The 24,457-nt window shown below is 35.9% G+C and overlaps 1 protein-coding gene across 6 annotated transcripts in view; it reads left to right on the top strand.

The window, feature by feature from the left end:
* LOC126760074 (uncharacterized) overlaps nt 1-24,214 on the top strand; it is a 30,388-nt gene extending 6,174 nt beyond the window's left edge. For all 6 annotated transcript variants that reach the window (XM_050475455.1, XM_050475454.1, XM_050475452.1 and 3 more), the window contains exons 3-8: nt 3,662-4,018; nt 4,807-5,039; nt 15,992-16,205; nt 19,692-20,043; nt 20,727-20,851; nt 23,356-24,214. In XM_050475455.1, coding sequence (XP_050331412.1) covers nt 3,662-4,018; nt 4,807-5,039; nt 15,992-16,205; nt 19,692-20,043; nt 20,727-20,851; nt 23,356-23,504 — 1,430 coding nt within the window. In that variant the 3' untranslated portion in view covers nt 23,505-24,214. The remainder of the gene's footprint in view (nt 1-3,661; nt 4,019-4,806; nt 5,040-15,991; nt 16,206-19,691; nt 20,044-20,726; nt 20,852-23,355) is intronic.
* Nucleotides 24,215-24,457: the final 243 nt, after the last annotated feature.

Here is a 24,457-nt window from a genome sequence, read left to right as displayed (position 1 = left end):
TAGAGTCGAAAGCCGGATGTCTGTCCGTCCGTCCGTCTGTCCGTCCGTCTGTCCGTCTTGAGTAACAATTGATATATCATGATGAAACTTGGTACACGTATTCCTTGGCTCCATAAGAAGGTTCAGTTCGAAGATGGGCAAAATCGGCCCACTGCCACGCCCACAAAATGGCGAAAACCGAAAACCTATAAAGTGTCAAAAAATTAAATAAAGATATTAAAGTGAAAATGGCTTCAAAGGTCGCCAGGGACATATTTGGAAGTAATTTTTTTGGAAAAGCGGTGAAGTTTTTTGTAATCTCGGAAACTATTATGCTATGATTTCTACAGAGTCGTTTTCTTCAGGTATTTCTATATACAGTTCAAAAATGGAAGAAATCGGATAATAACCACGCCCACCTCCCATACAAACGTTATGTTCAAAATCACTAAAAGTGCGTTAACCGACTAACAAAAAACGTCAGAAACACTAAAATTTACGGAAGAAGTGGCAGAGGCTTTTTTTTAAAAATTGAAAACTTGGACCAAGAAGCATATCTCAGGGCACCAGACCGATTTCAATGAAATTCGGTATATAATGTTTTCTTAACACCCTGATGACATGTACGAAATATGGCTGAAATCGGTTCACAACCACGCCTTTTTCCAATATAACGCTATTTTGAATTCCATCTGATGCCTTCTTTGTATAATATATACATTAGGAACCAATGATGATAGCGAAATAAAACTTTACACAAATACGGTATTTGAAAAATATGTAAATGACGTCTAAAGAAATCTCGATTATCACTTTACCATGCGAGAGTATAAAAGAACCTACTTGGGTGCCCAGGTTACTTGTATAATTGGCAGACGTAGTGCGAAACTTTAATCCGGAACCACCTGATTAAGTATTACTTCGTGGGAGTGATAAGACATTTAAGTCTCTTCTAAGGCACGCACTGACGGACGCCTACTCTGCTCTATATGTCTCAGTTTTGTCATGATTGAGGCTGCCGCTTCGCTGACAGCTCTCCAGTTCTCAGTCGACGCATGACACATGAAAATTTTCCACCGTAAAACTACCACCGAGTGTAGTTTTAAGTTTTTCCCTTGCACTTATAAAGCGCAGGCAATAAAAGAAAGCATGCTCCAAGTCTTCACAGACACGACGGACAATTCGGAATAACGTCGTGCTGGAATGTGTACAGATAGCTTCTAAAGCATCCATGTCCACTTAGTATTTGGGTTAGGTGGAAATCCATACTATGCAAGAGTCGCAACTCCCATAAACTGCATGTAACAATAAACCATATGCCGACCATGTCTGTCAAAATATGTACTTGAAAGTATACAATATTCACAAAAATGCTCGAAAATATGTAATGGAATGTTTGTACCTGAGCAATTATTGCAATCTTCCCAGACCTTTCTTTACCCTATAAGATCTGGCATTCCTCAAGTTTACTCAACAACTTGTTCCTACACAATTTTATGAATATGACATTTACCGACATATTCCGTATAAAGTCTGACAGACTATCGCGAACGTTAAATGTAATGCATAGGAGCTAGTTAATTCATCAATATTAAACTATAAAATATAAAAATATCCAATATCATATGTGCACTTAATTTTGCCAATATATTTTACATATTGAATTATAAGCCGTGACCCGATTTCACCCATTTTTTATAAACAGGCGCATTATATGTAGGTTATACTACAAGTATATGCTATATTTCACAGGTTGACCAATATTTTCAATAAAAAGTCAGCCACTGAGGTATATATGTATGTCAGTCTAAAAAGTTGTGGTTCGTTTTGAACCTTTTTTAAACGTGAGATAACCTACCTCAAAGCCACTATTTGTGTCGATAATGATAACGTGGGTAAAAATTGGGACATTGGGACATGTGTTTTTTGAAACTCCAGGAGGTTATTTATTTACTAGTATTTTTACGGTCTAGGCCTAGGTTACAATTCACAATTTAAGTAATTTATAAAAGATGTGTTTTGCTTATATCTAAGGTTTGGAAAAATTCACAAAGACGTGTTTTAAAAACAGCAATATCAACACAATTTTTTATTAGATATTCCGAGGCATTACCACATCTTACATATGTTAAACACCATTTTCATGTTATGTTAACATATTATTTGTTAAATACTTAACATGTTTAATTTTAAAAGCATTTAACTAATTGGTACATCTATCCTTTCGTTTAAAATGAATCTCAGGCATCTATTTTGTAGTTTCTGACGAACAAGATCTGTCGCAAAAGAAACAGGACTGTTAAAAAAAATAACAAAAAATTAATATTTTTCAAAAGTTATATTTTTCTATTCAAAGTAGTTTCCTTGTGCTTCGATACAGCATTTAGCCCGGTCAATTAGCATTTCAAATGAGTGTTTAAGGTCATTTTTCGGAATGCTCTTGAGAATATCGGTCGTCGCCTTTTGGATAGCTGAAATGTCCTGAAACCAGTGGCCTTTCATGGGCAAATGAAGTTTTCCAAATAGGTAAAAATCACAGGGTGCCAGATCAGGTGAGTAGGGTGAGTGATTAATGGTTAATATGGAGTTTTTTGTCAAAAAATCAGTGACAAGCGTCGACCGATGACACGGCGCATTATCGTGCAACAGGCGCCAGGACCCTGCCTCCCGGTATTGTGGTCGAGCACGACGAATGCGTGACAAAATATGCTTCATAACACCAAGGCAAAACACAACATTAATCGTTTGGCCAGGTGGGACGAACTCTCGGTGTACAATACTCTCGGAATCGTAAAAACAAATCAGCATTGTCTTTATTTTTGACTTCTGAAGACGACCGACTTCTGATCGTCACAGAGGTCCTCACGACCTTCTTGGAATCGCTTAAACCACTCATGCACATTACTACGGGATAGGTACTGATCACCATAAACTTTTTCATCATTTGAAACGTTTCAGTAAACGTTTTCCCAAGTTTAAAACAAAAATTAATATTTGCTCTTTGTTCAAAATGCATTTTACGACCGATGACCAAAAGCTGCTGTCACTTTTTGATCGATAACATCGATTGTAGTTATCCAATTGTCTTAAATTTTTACGAAATGTCAACAAGAAATCAAGCTTTTTATTTCATATACCCACCAATAGGTGGCGCCACCAGAAACAGTTATATTTAAAAAGTTCTGTTTCTTTTGCGACAGACCTTGTATATCTATTTTTGTGTGTGGTACCGTGAACAAAATACTTAGAAGTTCTTTTCATTCTTTTTATTTTGAAGACGTCAAATATGTCAATTTGGGATGAACCCGTGTAACTTTTTATGCTCTTGCAACCTTTTGCTACCGAGTATAATAGTTTTGTTCACCTAACGGTTGTAGTATGTATCAACTAAAACTAATCGTGATGGATATAGGTTTTTGTTCATACATCTATATAAATAATCAGGATAATGATACGAGTTTGAAATCTGTGTCATAGCAAAGGTCAACAGTACAATAAGATATAAGGCTGTTATTTGGTACAACGAATTGAATTAAGTAGAGTCTAGACCTTGGTATAAATCTCATATCCCTAATATAATGAAATCCCATCTTGTTTAATATACATTCCGCTCTTAGCCCTTCCAGATGTGTTTTGTGAAATTCGTGGTCTAATGCTCTTGTTTTTCCTTTTATTTGTATAGCAACTTTGGCTTGGCCATTGATAAATACTAGAGTTAACATCGATTTCAACTCCACAGCTATGGAAAAAATCGGCTCAAAATTATCTTTATCATCAGCGTCTATAGGAGTAGTTACTACTGCAACAACGCCAACAACATTCACCGCATCATCGCTTTACAGCAATTCACAGAAGATACCCATTACTAGGAGTGTAATATCAAACGGCGTGATAGATGAAGGCAAAGCTAGCACAAGTGCGATGGGCAGTACGAACTCTAATTTCTCGATTTCGTCGTCAACAACAAAATTGAATTCATTTACAAGCACCAGCAAACTACCGTTCGATTATACACTGAACAAGAAATGGACCAGCTCGGGTAAGTTCGTGAAGGCGAAACGATTTTATTTCAAAATTATAGATATACTTCAAGTTTTCGAAATATAGCTATGTTTCTACGAACAGTAATCGAATTGTTGGTTTTGTGCTTATGAAAGCAGAAAATTATAAACATTTATTCAAATTAATATCCTTGAGAAAATATTTTAAGGTCAGATAATCTTAACGCGGAAACTATTTTCATTAAATAGTATTGTCTACTACAAAGGCAATACAGATTTAAAAAAATCGGTGGACATATATTTCATTATAGTTAAATCGGAAGACTAACATGTCAATTCAATTCCAAATTTACATTTCTATCGTCGTTGTTGTCTTCAACCGAATAATCAAATTGTTCACAAACTATTTTGAAACTATACGCTTAAGGAAATTATTAAACTACTAGATTGTTGCTAAATATACATATAGGGAACAACACATAAACTTATAAGTTAATCTATCCAACAGTCATACATTATGAAACACAATGTCATCGCTAAAAGCGCGTAGTAAATTAATCAGAAAACAATATCATTTTGCTCCCCTTTTCTTGTGGTCCTCGATTGTTTACGGACTCAACGTCAGATGTCGCTATTGGCAACAACATTTGCTCTTGTGAGAAAACAATAGTGAAAACTTCCAAAGTTTTTTAAACATTTTTACATATTTTCCAGTGCAAACTTTTTCAATGAAAATTTAAGAATTTAAACGGTTAATATAGTATTCCCTTTTTCTACAATTGTATGATGAATCTAATTAATAATTTAAATTATTTTTCCCCAACAGACGCTGTTAGCTTTCGCGCTTCATCTCCGATGGTCCCAGAAACATCGATGGCGGCTACACCGGCGGATAGATCGCGAACCTTTCGCAACAAACACCATCACGAACATCATTGGGGTCCATTTTTTGAAGAACCCCTCAACTCAACAGCGTCAGGAGAAAATGTCGTCTCTACTGCGCATTTATATACGGAAGCTGTACTTAATTGCAGAGTGGGGATGCTAAAAGATAAAACAGTAAGTATCAATACAGCTGGATATTTAATTGCTTATTAATTCTAAATATAGCTGAGCATCAGATGTACATATGTATTTATTTAAGATGTTTCATGGGTTTCCTCTTGCAACATGTTGCTACAGAATATAATAGTTTTGTTCACCTAACGGTTGTTTATATGACCCATTAATAATCAAGTTATAATATATATTAGGTTGTCAAAAAAGTCTTGCGGTATTTTCGCTAGTTGGCGCTGAATGCGCGTAGTTCTAGTTTTATTCGTCGCATCGGGTCATGCTATACCTTTTTGGAAAGCTCATTTCACGCGCTAACACGTGTTTGATTGATTGTCGTTTCTTTTAAGTCGTTCGTGATTTATAGCGTCGCAAACATGGAGCAAAATAAAGAGAAAATACGGCATATTTTACAGTACTACTACGATAAAGGCAAAAATGCATCTCAAGCCGCCAATAAAATTTGTGCAGTTTATGGACCCGATACAGTTTCCATTTCTACCGCACAACGATGGTTTCAACGTCTTCGTTCTGGTGTAGAGGTGGTCGAAGATGCGCCACGCTCCGGAAGGCCTGTCGTCGAAAATTGCGATAAAATCGCTGAATTGGTCGAAAGAGACCGGCATAGTAGCAGCCGTAGCATCGGTGAAGAGCTGGGCCTGAGTCATCAAAAATTCATTTCAATTTCAATAAAAAAATTCAATAAAAATACCGCAAGACTTTTTTGACAACCCATTATATTTATGTGATGAGTAGAGTTGAAATCCGATTGACTGTCTCTCTGTCAGCCCGTCCGTTCGTGCAAGCGATAACTGTTGTGCCGATACACTTTTTTTCTTACACGCTTTGCGGTAAGCATGATAAGTAGGTTATGGCGCATCTGCAATCAAATAAAAGAACAGTTTTCTATAGTTCATATCATCACTTGAACGAAGGATTTAGCGAAATAAACTTTTTTACGCAAGTGGTGATGATTTTACTGAAAATATCGATTTTTGTGGGTCTAAAAATTCAGTTTTTCCATTCCCCAAAAAAAACTGTTATTTCTAATAAAAAGATCCTTCGTTCATTTATGAGATATTGTGGTTTTCAAGACGCCAGTAAAAAATTAGAACGATAGGCCTTGCCCACCGTAGCGGTACTTTTTAGAAAACATCATTTTGAGATAATCGCGAACGAGTGATCGGCACGTACTCGGAGGCATATGGGAGAAGCACGCTGTTGACAGCTGTAATTTTGGTTTTAGTGCTCAGATCTCTATGAAATTTGGAAAAAATAATCTTAAAAGGATATACTTTAAGCAAATGCAATAGAAATATCGATTTTTTCAACACACAAAAGTGTTTATAACCTCTTAATATGCTACTTACACTATTAAAAGTACAGAATTAGCTAGGTCGTTTCCAAACAAAACCAATAAAAGTCGCACTATCATTTACTGTGATATGTTAAACGAATTCACTTACATACATATGCACATTCACCTAAGCAGGCAAACATACCTTTACACATGCTAGGCATTTTCTTGATATCTTTGTTTTTACACTCTGTACAATATATTGTGAAAGGATACACATATTCTTTAATTCCATCCTCCTGTCCAAAAATGTTAGATTCGTTAGTGTATACCATACAAGTTTTTGCCCAAGTAAGTATGTGTATGGTATACAAATGCATTTGTACATACCCATGCATACATGCGTTTTTGCATTCAAAAAGTCTGCATAAGAAACTATTTAATTTAGCTGAAAGCATGAGCATCGCTCACTTGAAACACTTCAAAAAGCTGGGTAACTTTAATTGGAAGCAACAGAGTTGGCAGCAGTTTCAGCACTGAGATGTGCACACACTCCGTAAAAGGATGCGCCTGACCCAAATCAGGTGCTCGCAATACAACTCTGGCCACTAACATAGACTTCGAATGGGGAGCTCAGGCGGCCGGTCTAAGTACTTTCCTTTGTTTAATTATTTCTCATACGCACCAGTTTTACTCCAAAGTGCTAACGCCAAAATTTTACAACATTTCCAACAAACCATTTGGTAATACGGCCTTTGAGAAGATAGAAAGCACTTGTTTACAGAACTTGTGAAACTTTGCCTATCTTCCGAGAGCGCTCGCAGTGACACAGATAAATTCATAAATACATTTGCATCTTCTCGGGAAAACTGCATACTATATTTGCAAAAATATACCTTTATGTCCAATACTTTTCTAGTAATTGAGTTAACGGACACTTTGGTCTTAATCTCATATTCCTAATATCTTTAATTCTGATTTTCTGGTTAACATTTAGCACTTCAAATCAATATACATATTAAATTAAGCCTCTTCTTGCAACATGTTGCTACAGAATATAATAGTTTTGTTCACCTAACTGTTGTATGTCTTCTTCTTCTTCTTAATTGGCGTAGACACCGCTTACGCGATTATAGCCGAGTTAACAACAGCGCGCCAGTCGTTTCTTCTTTTCGCTACGTGGCGCCAATTGGATATTCCAAGCGAAGCCAGGTCCTTCTCCACTTGGTCCTTCCAACGGAGTGAAGGTCTTCCTCTTCCTCTGCTTCCCCCGGCGGGTACTGCGTCGAATACTTTCAGAGCTGGAGTGTTTTCATCCATCCGGACAACATGACCTAGCCAGCGTAGCCGCTGTCTTTTAATTCGCTGAACTATGTCGATGTCGTCGTATATCTCGTACAGCTTATCGTTCCATCGAATGCGGTAATCGCCGTGGCCAACGCGCAAAGGACCATAAATCTTTCGCAGAACTTTTCTCTCGAAAACTCGCAACGTCGACTCATCCGTTGTTGACATCGTCCAAGACTCTGCACCATATAGCAGGACGGGAATTATGAGTGACTTATAGAGTTTGGTTTTTGTTTGCCGAGAGAGGACTTTGCTTCTCAATTGCCTACTCAGTCCGAAGTAGCACCTGTTGGCAAGATTTATCCTGCGTTGGATTTCTAGGCTGACATTGTTGGTGGTGTTTACGCTGGTTCCAAGATAGACGAAATTATCTACAACTTCAAAGTTATGACTGTCAACAGTGACGTGAGTGCCAAGCCGCGAGCGCGACGACTGTTTGTTTGATGACAGGAGATATTTCGTTTTGCCCTCGTTCACTGCCAGACCCATTTGTTTTGCTTCCTTGTCCAGTCTGGAGAAAGCAGAACTAACGGCGCGGGTGTTAAGGCCGATGATATCAATATGGCACCTTCTCTATTTAGTTCTGCGGCTCGAACTATTTTCTCCAGGAGCAGGTTGAAGAAGTCGCACGATAGGGAGTCGCCTTGTCTGAAACCTCGTTTGGTATCGAACGGCTTGGAGAGGTCCTTCCCGATCCTGACGGAGCTTTTCATGTTGTTCAACGTCAGTTTACACAGCCGTATGAATTTTGCGAGAATACCAAATTCAGACATCGCGGCATAAAGGCAGCTCCTTTTCGTGCTGTCGAAAGCAGCTTTGAAATCGACGAAGAGGTGGTGTGTGTCGATTCTTCTTTCACGGGTCTTTTCCAAGATTTGGCGCATGGTGAATATCTGGTCGGTTGTTGATTTTCCAGGTCTGAAGCCACACTGATAAGGTCCAATCAGTTTGTTGACGGTGGGCTTTAATCTTTCACTCAATACGCTCGATAGAACTTTACACGATGTTGAGGAGGCTAATCCCACGGTAGTTGGCGCAGATTGTGGGGTCTCCTTTTTTATGGATTGGGCATAGCACACTTAAATTCCAATCGTTAGGCATGCTTTCGTCCGACCATATTTTACAAAGAAGCTGATGCATGCTCCCTATCAGTTCTCAGCTCAGTTCTTCGCCGCCGTGTTTGAATAGCTCGGCCGGAAATCCGTCGGCCCCTGCTACTTTGTTGTTCTTCAGGCGGGCAATTGCAATTCGAACTTCTTCATGGTCGGGTAATGGAACGTCTACTCCATCGTCATCGATTGGGAAATCGGGAACTGTTGCATGTATCCAAAATTGCTTGTCTGTCTGTCCGTCCCTCTGTGCAAGATATAACTTGAGTAAAAATTGAAAAATATTGATGAAAAAAAGTACGAGTTCGTAGATGGGCGTAATCAGACTACTTATTTATACATCCATATAACATCTAGGTGACATTGTACCGCATATATCACCCAATATGTGAGTTCTCTCAATGAAAATGAGTGTGCGTGTTTTACTCACAACAGTATGCCTTTGTGCCTAAAATAAATAAATTTGAGCGAAAACTTGACCTAGCCCTTATATAACTACATAATATCAGGATTTTCTAACCTCGGTCGACTTTAATCTATAAGATTGTTTTTCTAGTATGTGGCAATATAAAATCGTGTCGATACTAGCCCAGCTGATGAATATCCGCTCAATTCAGCCGCCAATAATTCTAACGCCGCTGCCGTTGACCTACAGGTAGTTTAGTTTAATTTTAAGAAACTGTTATTCAGTTACAATTTGGCATTCAATAATAGAAAACATAATTTCTTTAAAATTATCTTGTATGCTAAAAGGTCAACCACCGGAAACAATACTTTGTGAATACTCCCTTAGGAGAAAGAAGAGATCGATATAGTGTTTTGTCTGCTTTCATGGCTCAATCATTCGGTTTTTGTATTTGTTTCATTGTAAAAGTTTCGCCAGATGCTGAAACTTTGTTATTATGAGAAGAAGTGTTTACGTGCAAATTTTAACATATTTACTGAAGAAAGGACCCCCAAGTCTTACTCCAAAAATAATATTTTCCATTACCAAACAGTAGATGTAAACAAGAATTCTGCAGAAAAATTAAAGAAAAACTAATCCTTCAAACTGAAAATATCCAAGATCCATCTCTTAAAGCCAACTTTACTCCATAAAGCGAGTACTGCATTGACCAAGTCAAGACTATTTGGTGGATGCATCAAAACATCCGCCCATTTTTGCCGAGTCATCAAAGATGCGTGTTGTCTAGCGTTGTCCTGATGGCAGACGAAGCCCTTTCTGTTGACTAGTTTTGGTCAATTTCCATTCCAGTATAATCAATCGTTCAACCAGGCTGAAGCAGCTAATAGTGGATGATTCCTATCCAATCCCACCAAACACTCAGCATAACATTTCGAGGCGTCAATCCTGGCTTTGCTATCATTTGTTGAGCTTCACCACGCTTGGACCATAATATTTTTGGCACATTATTGTCGTATTTGATCCACTTTTCGTCTCCTGTTGCCATTCGCTTCAGAAATGGTTCGATTTCATTTCGTTTCAGCAAAGAATCGCAGATGTTAATTCGGTCCATTAAATTTTTCATAGACAATTCATGTGGTACCCAAACATCGATCTTCTTTTTTTAGCCAGCCTTTTTTAAATGGTTCAAAACCGTTTGATGATGAATGTTAAGTTCTTTAGCGATGTCATGGCTGCTTACGTGACTGTCCTCTTTTCTATAATTTCAACGACTTTTTCAACGATAGGTCGACTAGAGCGAAGTGCATCTTTGACATCGAAATTTCCAGAAAGAAACCGAGCGAACCGTTGTTGTGCTACACGAACTGATATAGCATCGTCTCCGTAAACTTCGTACCTTGAAATTTTTGGGAAAAATATCCCTTATTTGAAAATTTTAACTAATCGTAAATGAATTTTTTTCACGCGAATCCATGAAATTTGTTCACAAAATTGTTAGCTGAGAACAACTTTCAATAAAATCTTAGCATACGTTATTAACTATTTATTTGATTTTAAATTTTTTTAATGTGAACTTAGGTTTATTAAAAAAAATTAATGTGTTTGGTTCACAGTGAGCCCGAAAATCCTAATTAAGGAAAGAGTTTTAAAAAAGAAAACAACGAGAAAGTGTTTGTATTTTAAATTAAGTTACTTGATTCCTCCAATAGCAAGGGGCCAACATCGAAATCGATTTCGGAATGAAAAAAGATAACCATCGATTTTCCAGTTGCTACCCAATGTGAGTTCATTCAAGTTTTTTTAATCCATTATTCCTTAAAATACAGCAATACAATACGAAAATTGTTATCTGCAAATTTATGCAGCTAATACCGACTCAATCAAGAAAACAAAACAAAAACACTAAAAAATCGCATAATTGGCTTTATAAGTTTTTTCAAAGCCACTTAACCAAAACAAAACCATTGTGACAGCTTGCCGAAGTTCACAATAGATATAATCGAAATTGGAACATTTCACACGAATTTCGCGAAACGAATTTTTCGTTCGCATGAAAATAAAAATATATGGGAATGATTTATTCACGCGAAGTTTTTGTAATATTTATATTTTTTAGTCCGGTATGGTTTTGTTTTTAATAATCAGATATAATTTTTAGTTTCATGCTAAAAAAAGCGCAGAGGCACCAATAAGATTCGAGCAAACTGCGCATATTATTAATAAGGAATGCGCGCGTTACAGCAGCATAGATACGAACTTGTTGCAACAAAAAGCCCAAAAACAAAATATAACATTTAGGCAGGGAATAGAAAAAGACCTCAAACATTTGAAGAGAAATTCAAAATAATTACCGACCTTCATGCAAACTGTCGACAGAGTTATACATACGTATCAACGATTATGAAGCGCAGGAAAATCTTATATACATATACATATAAAAAAATTGTTTAGCGCTAAACTCTCCCGAAAGCTGGGAAGCATGTAAAATTAAATTAAAACAGCATTTTCGTTCAAAAAACAGGACCAAATGAAATTTCCACTATTAGAGTAGGACGTATTAATTAATTGCATGCGAGATCATTAAGAAATAACAGATAAAATATAACTGCAATTACAAAGAGAGAAATGCTATCGGGAATGGCGAGTTCAATACATATCTTCATTAAATTGGATCAAGGAAATCTTAACGCAATGTTTAAAAAAATATAAAGTTTTAATCCAAGGCACATATCATGACGAAATAATTATAGTCAAAGAAAATAATAATGCTGTCAAAATAGAGCAGGAACAAATAATCAAAATAGGCATAATACTGAATAAATAATACTAAATGAATAATTGTGATCCGCCCAATTCAAAAAAGACCACACAATCTGCGCCAACTACCGTGGGATAAGCCTCCTCAGCATCGTGTAAAGTTCTATCTAGCGTATTGTGTGGAAGATTAATGCCCATTATCAACAAACTGATTGGATCTTAACAGTGTGGCTTTAGATCTGGCAAATCAACAACCGACCAGATATTCACCATGCGCCAAATCTTGGAAAAGACCCGTGAAAGGAGAATCGACACACACCATCTCTTCGTCGAATTCAAGCTGCTTTCGACAGCACGAAAACGAGCTGCCTTTATGCCGCGATGTCTGACAAGGCATCTTCCATTCGTGTGATTTCTTGAACCTACTTCTGGAACAGAGAATGTACCATCTTCTATAAGAGTGTACAGATGCTGGCGTATGCTGATGTTATTGATAGCATTGACCTTAACAAACGCGCCGTTAGTTCTGCTTTCTCCAGAATGTATAAGGCAACGAAGCAAATGGGTTTTGTGGTGAACGAAGACAAGACGAAATATTTGCTGTCATCAAACAAACAGTCGTCGCACTCGCGACTAGGTACCCACGTCACTGTTGACAGTCATAACTTCGAAGATGTAGATAAGTTCGTCTATCTTGGAATCAGCATCAACACCAACAACAACGTCAGCCGCGAAATCCAATGCAGAATATCTCTTGCCAACAGGTGCTACTTCGGACTAAGTTGGTAATTGAGAAGTAAAGTCCTCTCTCGAGGAACAACAACACAAGTCTACGAGTCACTCATTATTCCTGCCCTGCTTTATGGTGCACAGGCATGGATGATGACAACATTTGAGGGGTCGACGTTACGAGTTTTCGAGTGAAAGTGAATATCGCATTCGATGGAACGATGAGCTTTATGAGATATACGACGACATTGACATAGTTCAGCGAATTAAGAGACAGCTGCGCTGGGTAGGATGAAAACACTCCAGCTCTGAAAGTATTCGACGCAGTACCCGCCGAGGGAAGCAGAGGAAGAGGAAGACCTCCACTCCGTTGGAAAGACCAGGTGGAGAAGGACCTGGCTTCGCTTGGAATCTCCAATTGGCGCTACCTTGCGAAAAGAAGAAACTCGACTATAACCACGTAAGCGGTTTTCTTGCAACGGCAAAGTGAAATTCATAAAATGTGCAAAAAAACAACAAAACTTATACTAGGAAAAGAACTACACAAACAAATTACATTACATCACATTACATCAATGCATAGTGCCATTACTAAAACATAAACTCATTTAAAGATAAATTATTTTACCCTAAATTCATAGAACTCATTCAATTAATAATAAATAATTGCGACAAATGCAACCAAATTAAGTATCTTAGGAAGTCGATAAAGCCGGAGTTTAAACTAACAGAGACACATGCAGTTAAAAATTAAATAAATATATTATTTAGAAATTTTTCAGTTTAAAAAGTAGTCATTTGTCAAAGTTATTGACAAACTAACAAAATTTACAGCAGCGTGCAATATAGAAATTGGAGAGCAAAGAAGACCATCATAATTGCACATAATTGCACGAAACTCGGAAAACCAAAAAAATTATTATGGATAACGAGCTTAGGGCGAAACAGTTGATATAGTTCTTAAATAAAGGAGTAGAGTTACATTTAACAAAACCAAACTCCAAAAGAAGTAAAAGAGGATTGATGAATTGTTAGGAAAATCTTACAACTGGTCGTCTGAGTAAATGGATAATCACGACAGGCAGGAAATTTTGAGCTATTTAGAAATTTAACAAAAGAATAATCATAATATTATTCACAATGTAAACAAACAAATTGAAATCAATAAGCAATTCAATAATAATATAAACTTACTTCAAAATACAATAGGAGAAGCTAGAGGAATTAAAAAAAGTAATGAACTGGCAATGCCTCTAGTTCAATATACAAGCTATGATAGCTTATAACAAGCCAACATAATTATGTTGGTTAAGTTTTCCACGCTAAGTGTTCCCTGGATTTCATAAACCCTCTCATGCCCGAATTAAAATGGGCGGAGCTAAAACATTTTTTAGGACAGATATATGTTAGTCTTAACTCAAGTATGAAGTGATAAAAATTTCAAAGTCCTTAGTGTCCTGGTTCGTTAGTTACTGAATGAACCCTTGAATAGCTTACATTAGAACAATTCACTGTAAGCTTACACAATACACCAGACTACATATTGCAAAAAACCGCGCGTCAAAAAAATTTAAATAACGGGATTTAGAAGCATATATGTACAATGTTACCTATAGGCAACATCGGGCATGAAAGGGTTAAGGTATCTTACATACAATCTCAAATCATGTGGAGTAAAGTCTGTCGGACGTCCGAATATCCTGATATACTGTAAGTTATGGGGGTTAGGTCAAATAATCGCCCAATTGTATCTATATTAAGCACAAAGCACACTGTTTTGAGTAAAAAATTTTCTATAATTTTCATAGAGATAACTCAAATATAGGGGAATATATTTATACGCTATATAAAGTCATCCAGAAGTTGCAAAATCTTTATATTACGTATATGGGAGCTCAGGGAAGTTTTGACCCGATTTCACCCATTTTTGATACACAGAGTTACTATTATCAGAAAAGTATTCTCTCTGAATTTCAATTGTATATCCCATACATTGACCGATATTTTCGATCAATAGTCAACTATAGGTACTGGGGATTTGGACAATTTTTGATTATTTTTTACTAAGTTTAGTTGAAATCGATCGGTCGGGTCCAGAGATATACATACATACGATTTTATCAAAAAGTGGGCGGAATCACGTCCATCATCCAATTTTCTCCACCGGTCAAGTAAAGTCCGCTCATACTACCTCGAGGATAAGACTTATTGCTTTTAGTAGTTTTTAGCAGTACCGTTATATGAAGACTGAGCGGGGTTATTATTTTATTTTTAAACTGTCGGTAGGAACTTTTATAGTTTTATGCTGGGCGAATTCGGTTTCTGTAACTTTAGTGGATTAGGAGATATGCACATGCAATTTATTCGAAGGCGGGGCCACACTCACTTTTTCAAAAGTTTTTGCTCACAGAGCCCCTTACTATTTTGATCCCCTGTGCCAAATTAGAGTTTTTATTTTCGGCATTACACCCACCTACGAACTCCTAATTTTTTATTCAAAGTAACCCGCAAGTATCATGAAGATACCTAAATTTTGCTCAAGTCACAGCTTGCACGGATGGATGAGCAAACAAACAGTCGCCCGGATTTCTGCTTTTATCGTCATCCTGATCATTTATATACATATGTATAACTCTTTATCTTTTTCGCTTTGTTTTAGGTGACACGTACAACCGTTAGGTGAACAAACCTTTTATACTCTGTAGCAACATGTTGTTTCTGAAAGTAAAATGACTAATAAGCCATTTAATCCTTTGGGCGGTAAGGTCCCACCCTTACTCTGAATACTTCATTGGCCACGTGTGAATAGCTTAGAGAATTGATTTGATCACTTCTCCTGGTAACTCTGATTTATCTTATTTGCTTCGTACAGCAAGCAGATGTATCGAATATCGATCGATTCCGTAAGTTGGAAGCGATGTTTATTCTAACAAATTTCATTTGGTTGCTGAACTTTAATAATGTTGCAATTAATTCTGATACATTGTTGCTATGTTAAGATAAACATATTTTGTGATAACTGATATACCAGTTAGGAATTTCTATAAAATAATAAGCTGAAAATTGCAAAATTATAAATGACTAAAATGGAATCACACATTTCCTTACTCATATGGTATACAGTACGTAATTATGTTTTAAAGTCACTGGTTATTATCAAATAACAAAATGATGATTGACATCTATTTTCAAAATCTTTTGTGTAAATTGAAATTAACGAAGACCAATACCGAATACACCTAGTCTTTATTATGTAAGCACTTACTGGTTGCTAATATTTACATATGCACGTTCATTCATCTCCTCTTTTCAGGTAATGTGGGTCAGACGAACAACAGAAAAGGTCTCCTTACTAACTGTGGGCAATATAACATATAGCGGAGATCCAAGAATTCGCGTCAAGTTTCAGTATCCAAACAATTGGCGGCTGCTCATTAATCCTACACAAAGAGAGGATGCCGGCGTTTATATGTGTCAAGTGTCCACGCATCCACCGCGAGTCTTCACAACAAATCTAACCATATTAGGTAAGTACGCCCGCCCACACTTACAACCCCACTTACGCGAAAACAGCTGTAACCAAATATTTTTTGGAAATGCTAGCTATGCCAAACCAATTGCACTGTACTACTAAAGTCAAAGTTATGGGTGTGTATTGTTTGCGTGTTTACTTATACTTACATACATACAAGTGAGAGCTTAATCCACACCTTTGTATCCACTATATGCCCGTTTGCTTTACATACATACAGTTTTTTGTTTGGTTTCCCGTCGTTTTTATACACTTGCAACATCTTTCTACAGTTATAATAGTTTAGTGCAGATGACACCGGGCAGTATGAAAATAGAGTCAGCTCCTTTGGAAAAAGTTTTTTCACGTATGAATCTGTGGCTTATACATCTTGTGGCAAAATATCGTTATTTTCTTAAGGGGTTTGTATCCCCTATTTCTTGCAAGAATGGCATTAAGCTTTTTAAAATTAGCTTTATTTTCTTAAGTAGATATCGAGGTTCGTTCTTCTTCGACAAGGCAAGTAGATTCTTTAATTTCTACACCTCGGGTTTCGAACCGTAGAATAAAATTTGTAAGGCTAGAAAAGTTCGGCTTTATATAAGTTAAAAATTGTATATTATTTCATCTTCAATATTTCATCAACACATTACCTTTAAAAATACGGTTTTCATATCTGAAATGAAACTGTTAACAGTAGAAAATTGTGTTCTGCTAGGCTACGTTAGCCATGCGAAAGACAAGTGAAATGCATCCTTCATGCTTGTTCCGCAGCAATAAGTACATAGGACTTTGTTATACTGCATTAAAATTGGTCGAAATGATAGTAAAAAAAGTATGTGTCAACTGAATTAAAGAATTGTTTGTGTAAACAAAATAAGGATTTTTCTTTTTATTTATGTGCTCAAGGGATTTAATCCCAAAAATTGTCGAAATAGGAATACTTGTACAACTTTTGCCAACACCTAAATGTATTTCCCTGGCCTTTTGGGTTACTCTCAAACTTAGCCGTTCCTTACATGTTTTTTGTTTGTGTGTTAATTGAGAAATGCATACATAAATGTACATACTTGGATATATGCGTGAGATATACACATGTTATACTATACTATGTGTTTACAATAACTCCATTAACTGTGCATTAGCAGCACAAAACCTCAGCGGGATAATTATTTCATTAGTCATCTCTATCTTGTAAAGCTATAAAGTTTCATACTGATAATCACATACTATTATTATTATCTTATAGTAGGTGCGCAACTAAGTTCTCGCTGCTTTTTTCAAGATATTTCAATTTTATTGTAAGGAAAAGGTTACAAATGAATTATTGGAAGTATTGTCCATCGCTTGTCACAACTTTTTTCCATCTTTCTGGAAAAGCTCGAATACCATTACGGTAAAGCTGAAGAATCAAATAATTTTTCGATGCCATCTTTCGAGTGGAACTGCTTCTGAGCCAGACCAGTGAACGGAACAAATAATAATCGGACGGTGCAATATCTGGGGAATATAGAGGGTGGTGTAGGACTTGCCATATAAGTGTTTCCAAGTAGGTTTTAACGGGTTTTGTAAAGTAAAGCCAAGCGATGTCATGCAGCAGAATCACTTTTTCGTGCCTTTCCTGGTATTGGGGACATAAGGAACCCTAGTTCCTTGTTTCTGAATCATTCCCAACACATGTTGTCGCTTTGAAATGGCTTGTGACTCCCAATGTTGACTCTGTTGACGACTCTTTAACAACCGACTATTGCTGAAACTTCTGTTCGATTAAGAGGTGACACTCAATGCTAAAAGATCTTAGAGTCTCAGCAGTTCCATTCCCTCTATGGCTAACTCTGATTCCAATTCCGCATATTATCTACTTCAAGCTTCTTATTATTTCTTACTGACATTTTCTCCATCCATTTTGCTAAGAATGTTTTTTATTAACAAAATACTGTAATACTGTGTATACCCGTTATCGACAGGTAAACGACTCTTTGGTATACTTTAACGCTAAATACAAATATAACACATTTTATATTAGAGCGCCGTAAGAAGGCAATAACATTCAGGTGTAGTTCAACATCAGTTAATCAGCTATTCCTCACGCAGTCACACAAAATATTTAGTTATATAAACGCTTCAATGAAGCCTGGGTTCCTTTGAAACTGAATGCTTATACGAGTGCCCAAAAAATAAGGTGATATTGTATTTATTTTGAAAATTCTTTATTTATTCTTCCAAATCAATTTCATCCCCTTCAAAGTAATCCCCTCCCGATGCAATGCACTTATGCCAACGGATTTTCCAATCTTCGAAACCCTGGTTGTAGTCACTTTCCAGGATGGCCTTCAGTTCCGTCTTCGCTGCGGCTTAAATCTCCTCTATCGTATAAAAACGGTGTCCCCGGAGCGGTCTTTTGAGCTTGGTGAACAGCCAGAAGTCGCATGGCGCCAGATCAGGTGAATACGGTGGTTGCGGAACGATATGGCGATATCGCGATTTTTTTGGTCTCGGCTCTCTTTTGGCACGATATTCGCTCGATTGATCGGTTGTTTCGGGGTCGTAAGCATAGATCCAAGTCTCATCGCCAGTTATGATGCGTTTCATGACACCCTGGTAGTCGGAAAGCATCATTTCACACATTTCAACGCGACGCCTTTTTTCCAAAAAATTCAATGTTTTCGGTACCAGTCGAGATTTGACGCGCTTGAGGCCCAAAACATTTTTCAAAATGGTATTGGCTGAGCCTTTCGATATGCCAACTTCATCAGCAAGGTCTCTAATTGTTAATCGACGGTTTTTCAACACCAAATCTTTGATTTTTGAACGTGAGCTTCGTCGGTTGAGGTTGATGGTCGCCCTGGACGCTCTTCGTCTTCGACACGTTCACGGCCGGCTTGGAACTCACTATACCACTTGTAAACATTTTTTTTAGACAAAGCCTCATCACCAAAGGTTTTCTGCACTATCCTCAACGTATCCGAAGCAGAAAATTGAGTCCGTAAACAAAATTTAATGCAAATTCTTTGCTCAACAAATTTCGACATCGCAAAAAACGAAAAACTCACTTTTAGCAGCTCACAAAACGACACGTATCTCAAACACTAATGAATATTTTGACATGAAATTTGACATAAATGTGACTGACAGTACTAACAACCTAAAAAAAAAATAATTCTTCAAATCCTTCGACGCGCGCAGTTTAAATTCAAATGTCACCTTATTTTATTTGGGCACAGTATATTAATTCGAAATCCAGTGCACCTCAGACACATCGTTCTAAAATGCAGAAAGCTAGAAAATTAGTATTAGTATTCCTAATTTGATTGAATTTTATGACGATACTGAATGAAATTTAATTAATAATTAGTGAAATAGCGAATCAAACTCAAAAACTTCAAAAATTATATATGTATTTTAATAAAGACGATCTTATACATAAATAATGCTGTTTATTTTGTTCGAAAATATGAAGATTTAAAAATAATTTTAATATCGATTTAATATCATTTTTCAGAACCTCCCTTACGTTTAATAGATGAACAGGAACGAGAAGTAAGTGACCGGTATTACAAAGCCGGGAGCACCATCGACCTTTACTGCCAAGTATCGCGAAGTTTTCTAATCAAGGAGAATATAAAAATTGCAAAATCTTTACAACCATTCGAGCAAAATCAAACAAAAGGAACCCCAAATAAAAGTCAAATAGGAGCCAATCGCTTGGGTTCCGGATACAATGAGTTAGTATCGACGAGCAATCACAGTAATGCCAAGATTTCGGGCCTCGCTTTGGAAAAACAATTTAGTAACATGATTTTTTGGACGAAAGATGATGAAATATTACCATTTACCGCCATCAAACGATCAAGGTAAAATTAAAATTTAATTAACCAAAGAATCTAGTAAATAAGGCACTTAACTTTGAAATAAGCAAAGATTACAATATTTAATAGAAAGTATAGAGCAATATTCTTTATTATGTAGTCAACTTGTTGTTAAGGGAACATACTCAATTCACTTATTGACAGCATTTTATATATGGTCATATTGCGAATAGTATTCAATAATTATTAGCTATGTTGGAACTAGGGGAAGATTAGACTATTTTCCCCCATTTTCCTGAAGATGCAACTCAAGTGAAAATGAAAGATTTTTGAAAAATTTAAAAACAACTTTCCCATGGGTCAGCTTTGGCACTAATATCATTACACCAAAGAAAGTAAGCTAGTACATATATTTTATTGAGACTATGGAGAAGTATCTTTTGCGGTTTTTGTACAAAATGACGATAAGCAGATACTATATAGTATATATTAAACGACTGATCATAACTTTTTCTGAGTAAAAAATCTATGGATTTGTTAGCTTTATCCTTACTTGATTTTAAAACGCCGTTGATTTCTTTTGCCTATTCCAAAACACGGTAAAGTGTAATGAATCAAATTGGTACTATAAGTATTTGCGAGATAATAATAACTCGCGTTAAAGTATATAGAATATTAAGAGAACGTATATAAAATATTGTTTTGCTATAATAATCTCTTAATTTCAGCACCTCGGAAAAATGGCTTATTAGTCGAGTTTCCATACCAGATGCCAAGCTTATTGATAGTGGAAACTATTCATGTTCTATTGGTAAGGTCTTCACTGCAATAGTTCAGGTTCAAGTGCTGACAGGTAATGGAATTTTCCGTAAAACTCTATGATTTATGTATCTTTTAACCATTAGTAGGAATGGCAATTTAGTTTCCGTACTGTTTAGTTTGGATTTTTTTTAATTTTCGTGTTTTATATATTTTTTTTAATTGAATTTGATATACCAATTAGTCTCCTTTCAAAATTCTTCAGCGAAATATTAATTATTTTTTACAGAATTTAGTAGAACTGTCTTCTGTTCAATATTTAAAGTTGCAAAATTATGCAAAACTATATGAGCAAATTATAAAGCTTATTTTATCAATAAAATTTTACACAATTATGTAGGTTGGGATATTGATAAAGTCAAGAATTATACCACTTGAACAGCTAGAAACGTCGGTTCGTTGTGTTCAAAAGACTGTCACTTGTCAACAAAGCACCTTGAGGTTGAATAAATTAGTTGAAATGGCTAATATCAACTCCAGTCGATTTGACTGGTTCGTAGAAGGTATGACAACCAAGTTGCTTCTAAAGAAATGGACAGTGGCAAATATACCACTTGAGACCTAATACAGTGAGAACCTCCCACCAATAAACCTCTTACGTTACACTTTGTACCAGAAAACTATCACTGCTCACAGGTGTTGGTTGTTAATAAGAGCTTACTGAGTTCACTTAATCGCCTCAGAGCCAACACAAAGCCCTCTGAGCCAGTAAAAAAATGCATATTGCCAGCAAAGCACCGACCCAGTCTGATTAGATTATGGTAAAAATGCCCTTTGTTGCGAGCTCAATAGTTTTGCAGTTTCCAGCGATTCCGCTATGACCAAGCACCCAAACCAGTCTGATACTGAAATAATTTGATGCTATCAATCAGTGCAGTGTGATCAGATACTTCTTAACTATATAACATTGAGCGCTGTCAGCGCGGTCGGTTTTTTTAGAAAAATTCTACAGTGTTCTGGTATTCTAAATCTAAAGTTAATGGAGGGTTTTGTGACAGAAAACTCGTCTTCCAAACCTTCCTCCGCCAATATATTCCTTGTTGGCATGTACGCAGAGAAGAAACACCACGTTATAATTTTTTTTTTCTTTTTCAAATAAGATTTAAATATGGGAATTCGGTTTTCAGAACAAATCCTTTACGAAATCCCATCAAAAAATTATTTGTGGAACAGGCAAATTCGATTTTCATACCGAATCACTTCGTTACGACTTTTTTTATTTATGTCATTGTCTTATGAACTCTGAAATGTTTTCCTCACAACTCGAGTTTTCAAGGTCCGTGTCAAACGTAACTTCATAACTACTACTCCAACCAAGTTTTCAAATTTTGTATAATTTACATAATACGTGGTAACTCAGGAGACACAGCAGTACAGTAATCAAACCTATACTTTCAAAAGGACAAATTAAACAAGTAGGAAAGGGCTAAGTTCGGGTGCAACCGAACATTTTATACTCTAACAACTTGCAAGAATCAAAGCCAGGGAAATAAAGGACAACGTAAAATTTTAACCAGAGAATCGGAATCTAAGCAGTTAACGAAAATCATTATACATAGTATATGGGAATTGGGATAGTATTAACCCAATTTTATCTATTAACTATTATCATGCCACATACTAAAAAAATGTTCCCAGGGTTTCATTAAGGTACCTTACATACAATCACCAATCTAATAGAGCAAAGTCAGCCGGATGATCGAACTCACTTAGTTTTAGGTGATACATACATCTGTTAAATAAACAAAACCATTATACTCTGTAGCAACAGGTTGCAGGAAAAGAACAATAAGTGATGAACACATATTTTAGGTCTTTGTGTGCTTTCCATTGTTCTAATTATGACTTGTAAACGACGCGGCATTGAATTGAGAAGATTTTCTGTTACTTCCGGTAAAGTCTTTTGCCATTTTTGCATGTCTTGCTGTTGACTGTCCCTTTTTCTAATTTGTATGCCCAAGTGCTCCTCTATATGATCGATGAGGTTGAACACCATAGGTGCGAGGATGATCCAATTGGTTCTCTTATAAATAGATGTAGTATTGCAGTGAAAAAACCATTGACAAACAAAAAAAATGGAAAATTGAAAAATCGTTCAGAATCTGGTAAACAAAATCCACCAAATGATTTTGCATCAAAGTCAGTTTGGCGAGGTTTAAAAAAGTCATTCCGAAAGTGGTATAAAATTGCCAGAACATATTTCGAAAATGTCAGGTGAGGCAGTAAATGCTATCACAATTTGTCGGGCACTACAATCGAATGGTCTTCCAGTTTCCTGTTCATAACTTTTTTTTTTGAATTTTGGTTGTAAGAATTTTGGTTTTGTTTTTCCATAACTTTGAAGAGTAAATACTATTTTAAAGAACTATAAATTCATACACATATCACTTACAGCCACTTAAATAAAACAATTTATTATTTATTTTTAACTCTATTAGTTATTTATAATTTATATTTTGGGCACTCAAAACATTTAGTATAATTTATAGTCTTGATCAACACTTCAATATTTAACTATTTGAATTTTTATATTTTTAGGGGAATTGCCAGCTGCCGTACAGCATAACGCCGCTCCGAAATTACTGCGCTCAGTGACCGCCCTTTCAAATTGGCTATGCTGTATATTATTATTGTTGCCTTCAATGTTACTTCGCGAAACATATCGCCTTCCTCTTGAAATGGCTTAAAAAGCACATATTAACTTGCACTCACGTATACACATACATATGTACATATGTAGATATGCAGATATATAGGTTAAATTGTTTCAGGATGCGTTAAAATTTATTATAATACAACTTAGATACGATTTTTAATATCTTTCGACTTGCGATAACTTTATACATACATATTTGTTGTTAAGTAAATACAATTTGTTAATGTGTACATGGATATGATTAAACGATTAAATACAATTCTTAACTGAATCAAAATGATGGAAATGTAAATGGCTGTAAGCTCCTTTTGAATGCAACCAATCTAAGGCCAAAATAAATATAATAAGCCTTCGTCTGCACATACTCACGGTAATTGTACATATACATATATTTGTTCATATGAGAGGGCATTTACGCAGAGTAATTTAGTAATATTTTGAAATTTATTTAGTAATCTAAGCTACATACATGCATATATGAATTGTACGCATACAAATGTATCTATTTACATATAAGAAGTAATCTTTATGGTAAGAGATTGTACAATATTATAATAAAACCGTCGCACAGTAATTCGCATCCATAAATTATACTTTGAAGTCAAAAAGGTTTAACCACTTTGAAGTGCAATATATTGATGAAATATGCTTCAATTTATTGCATTTCTCTCGGTTTTTTGTGGGACGAATTACTCTTCGTCGAAAAAATGGCAAATGAATAAAAACTAACTATAACAATGATTTTTCTTATGAGATTTACATGCTTAACTACATACAAACAATTTCCAATAAGGTAATCATGGGTAAAAATGGACCTATATACGGAAAAAATAATAACCCTAATTTTAATTTTAAAAAATGTCGGTGAGCATTTAAATAAGAACATAAGAACCGAATGGAGAGCAATCACATTTGGTTTAATATTAATTTATGTATATTATAGTTCATAGGCTCACTTCGTTTCATTATAAGATTTTGTTTCGG

This window comes from Bactrocera neohumeralis, chromosome 5 (genome assembly GCF_024586455.1).
Source record: "Bactrocera neohumeralis isolate Rockhampton chromosome 5, APGP_CSIRO_Bneo_wtdbg2-racon-allhic-juicebox.fasta_v2, whole genome shotgun sequence".
Classification (NCBI taxonomy): domain Eukaryota; kingdom Metazoa; phylum Arthropoda; class Insecta; order Diptera; family Tephritidae; genus Bactrocera; species Bactrocera neohumeralis.
This window is presented reverse-complemented; position numbering and strand designations above follow the sequence as displayed.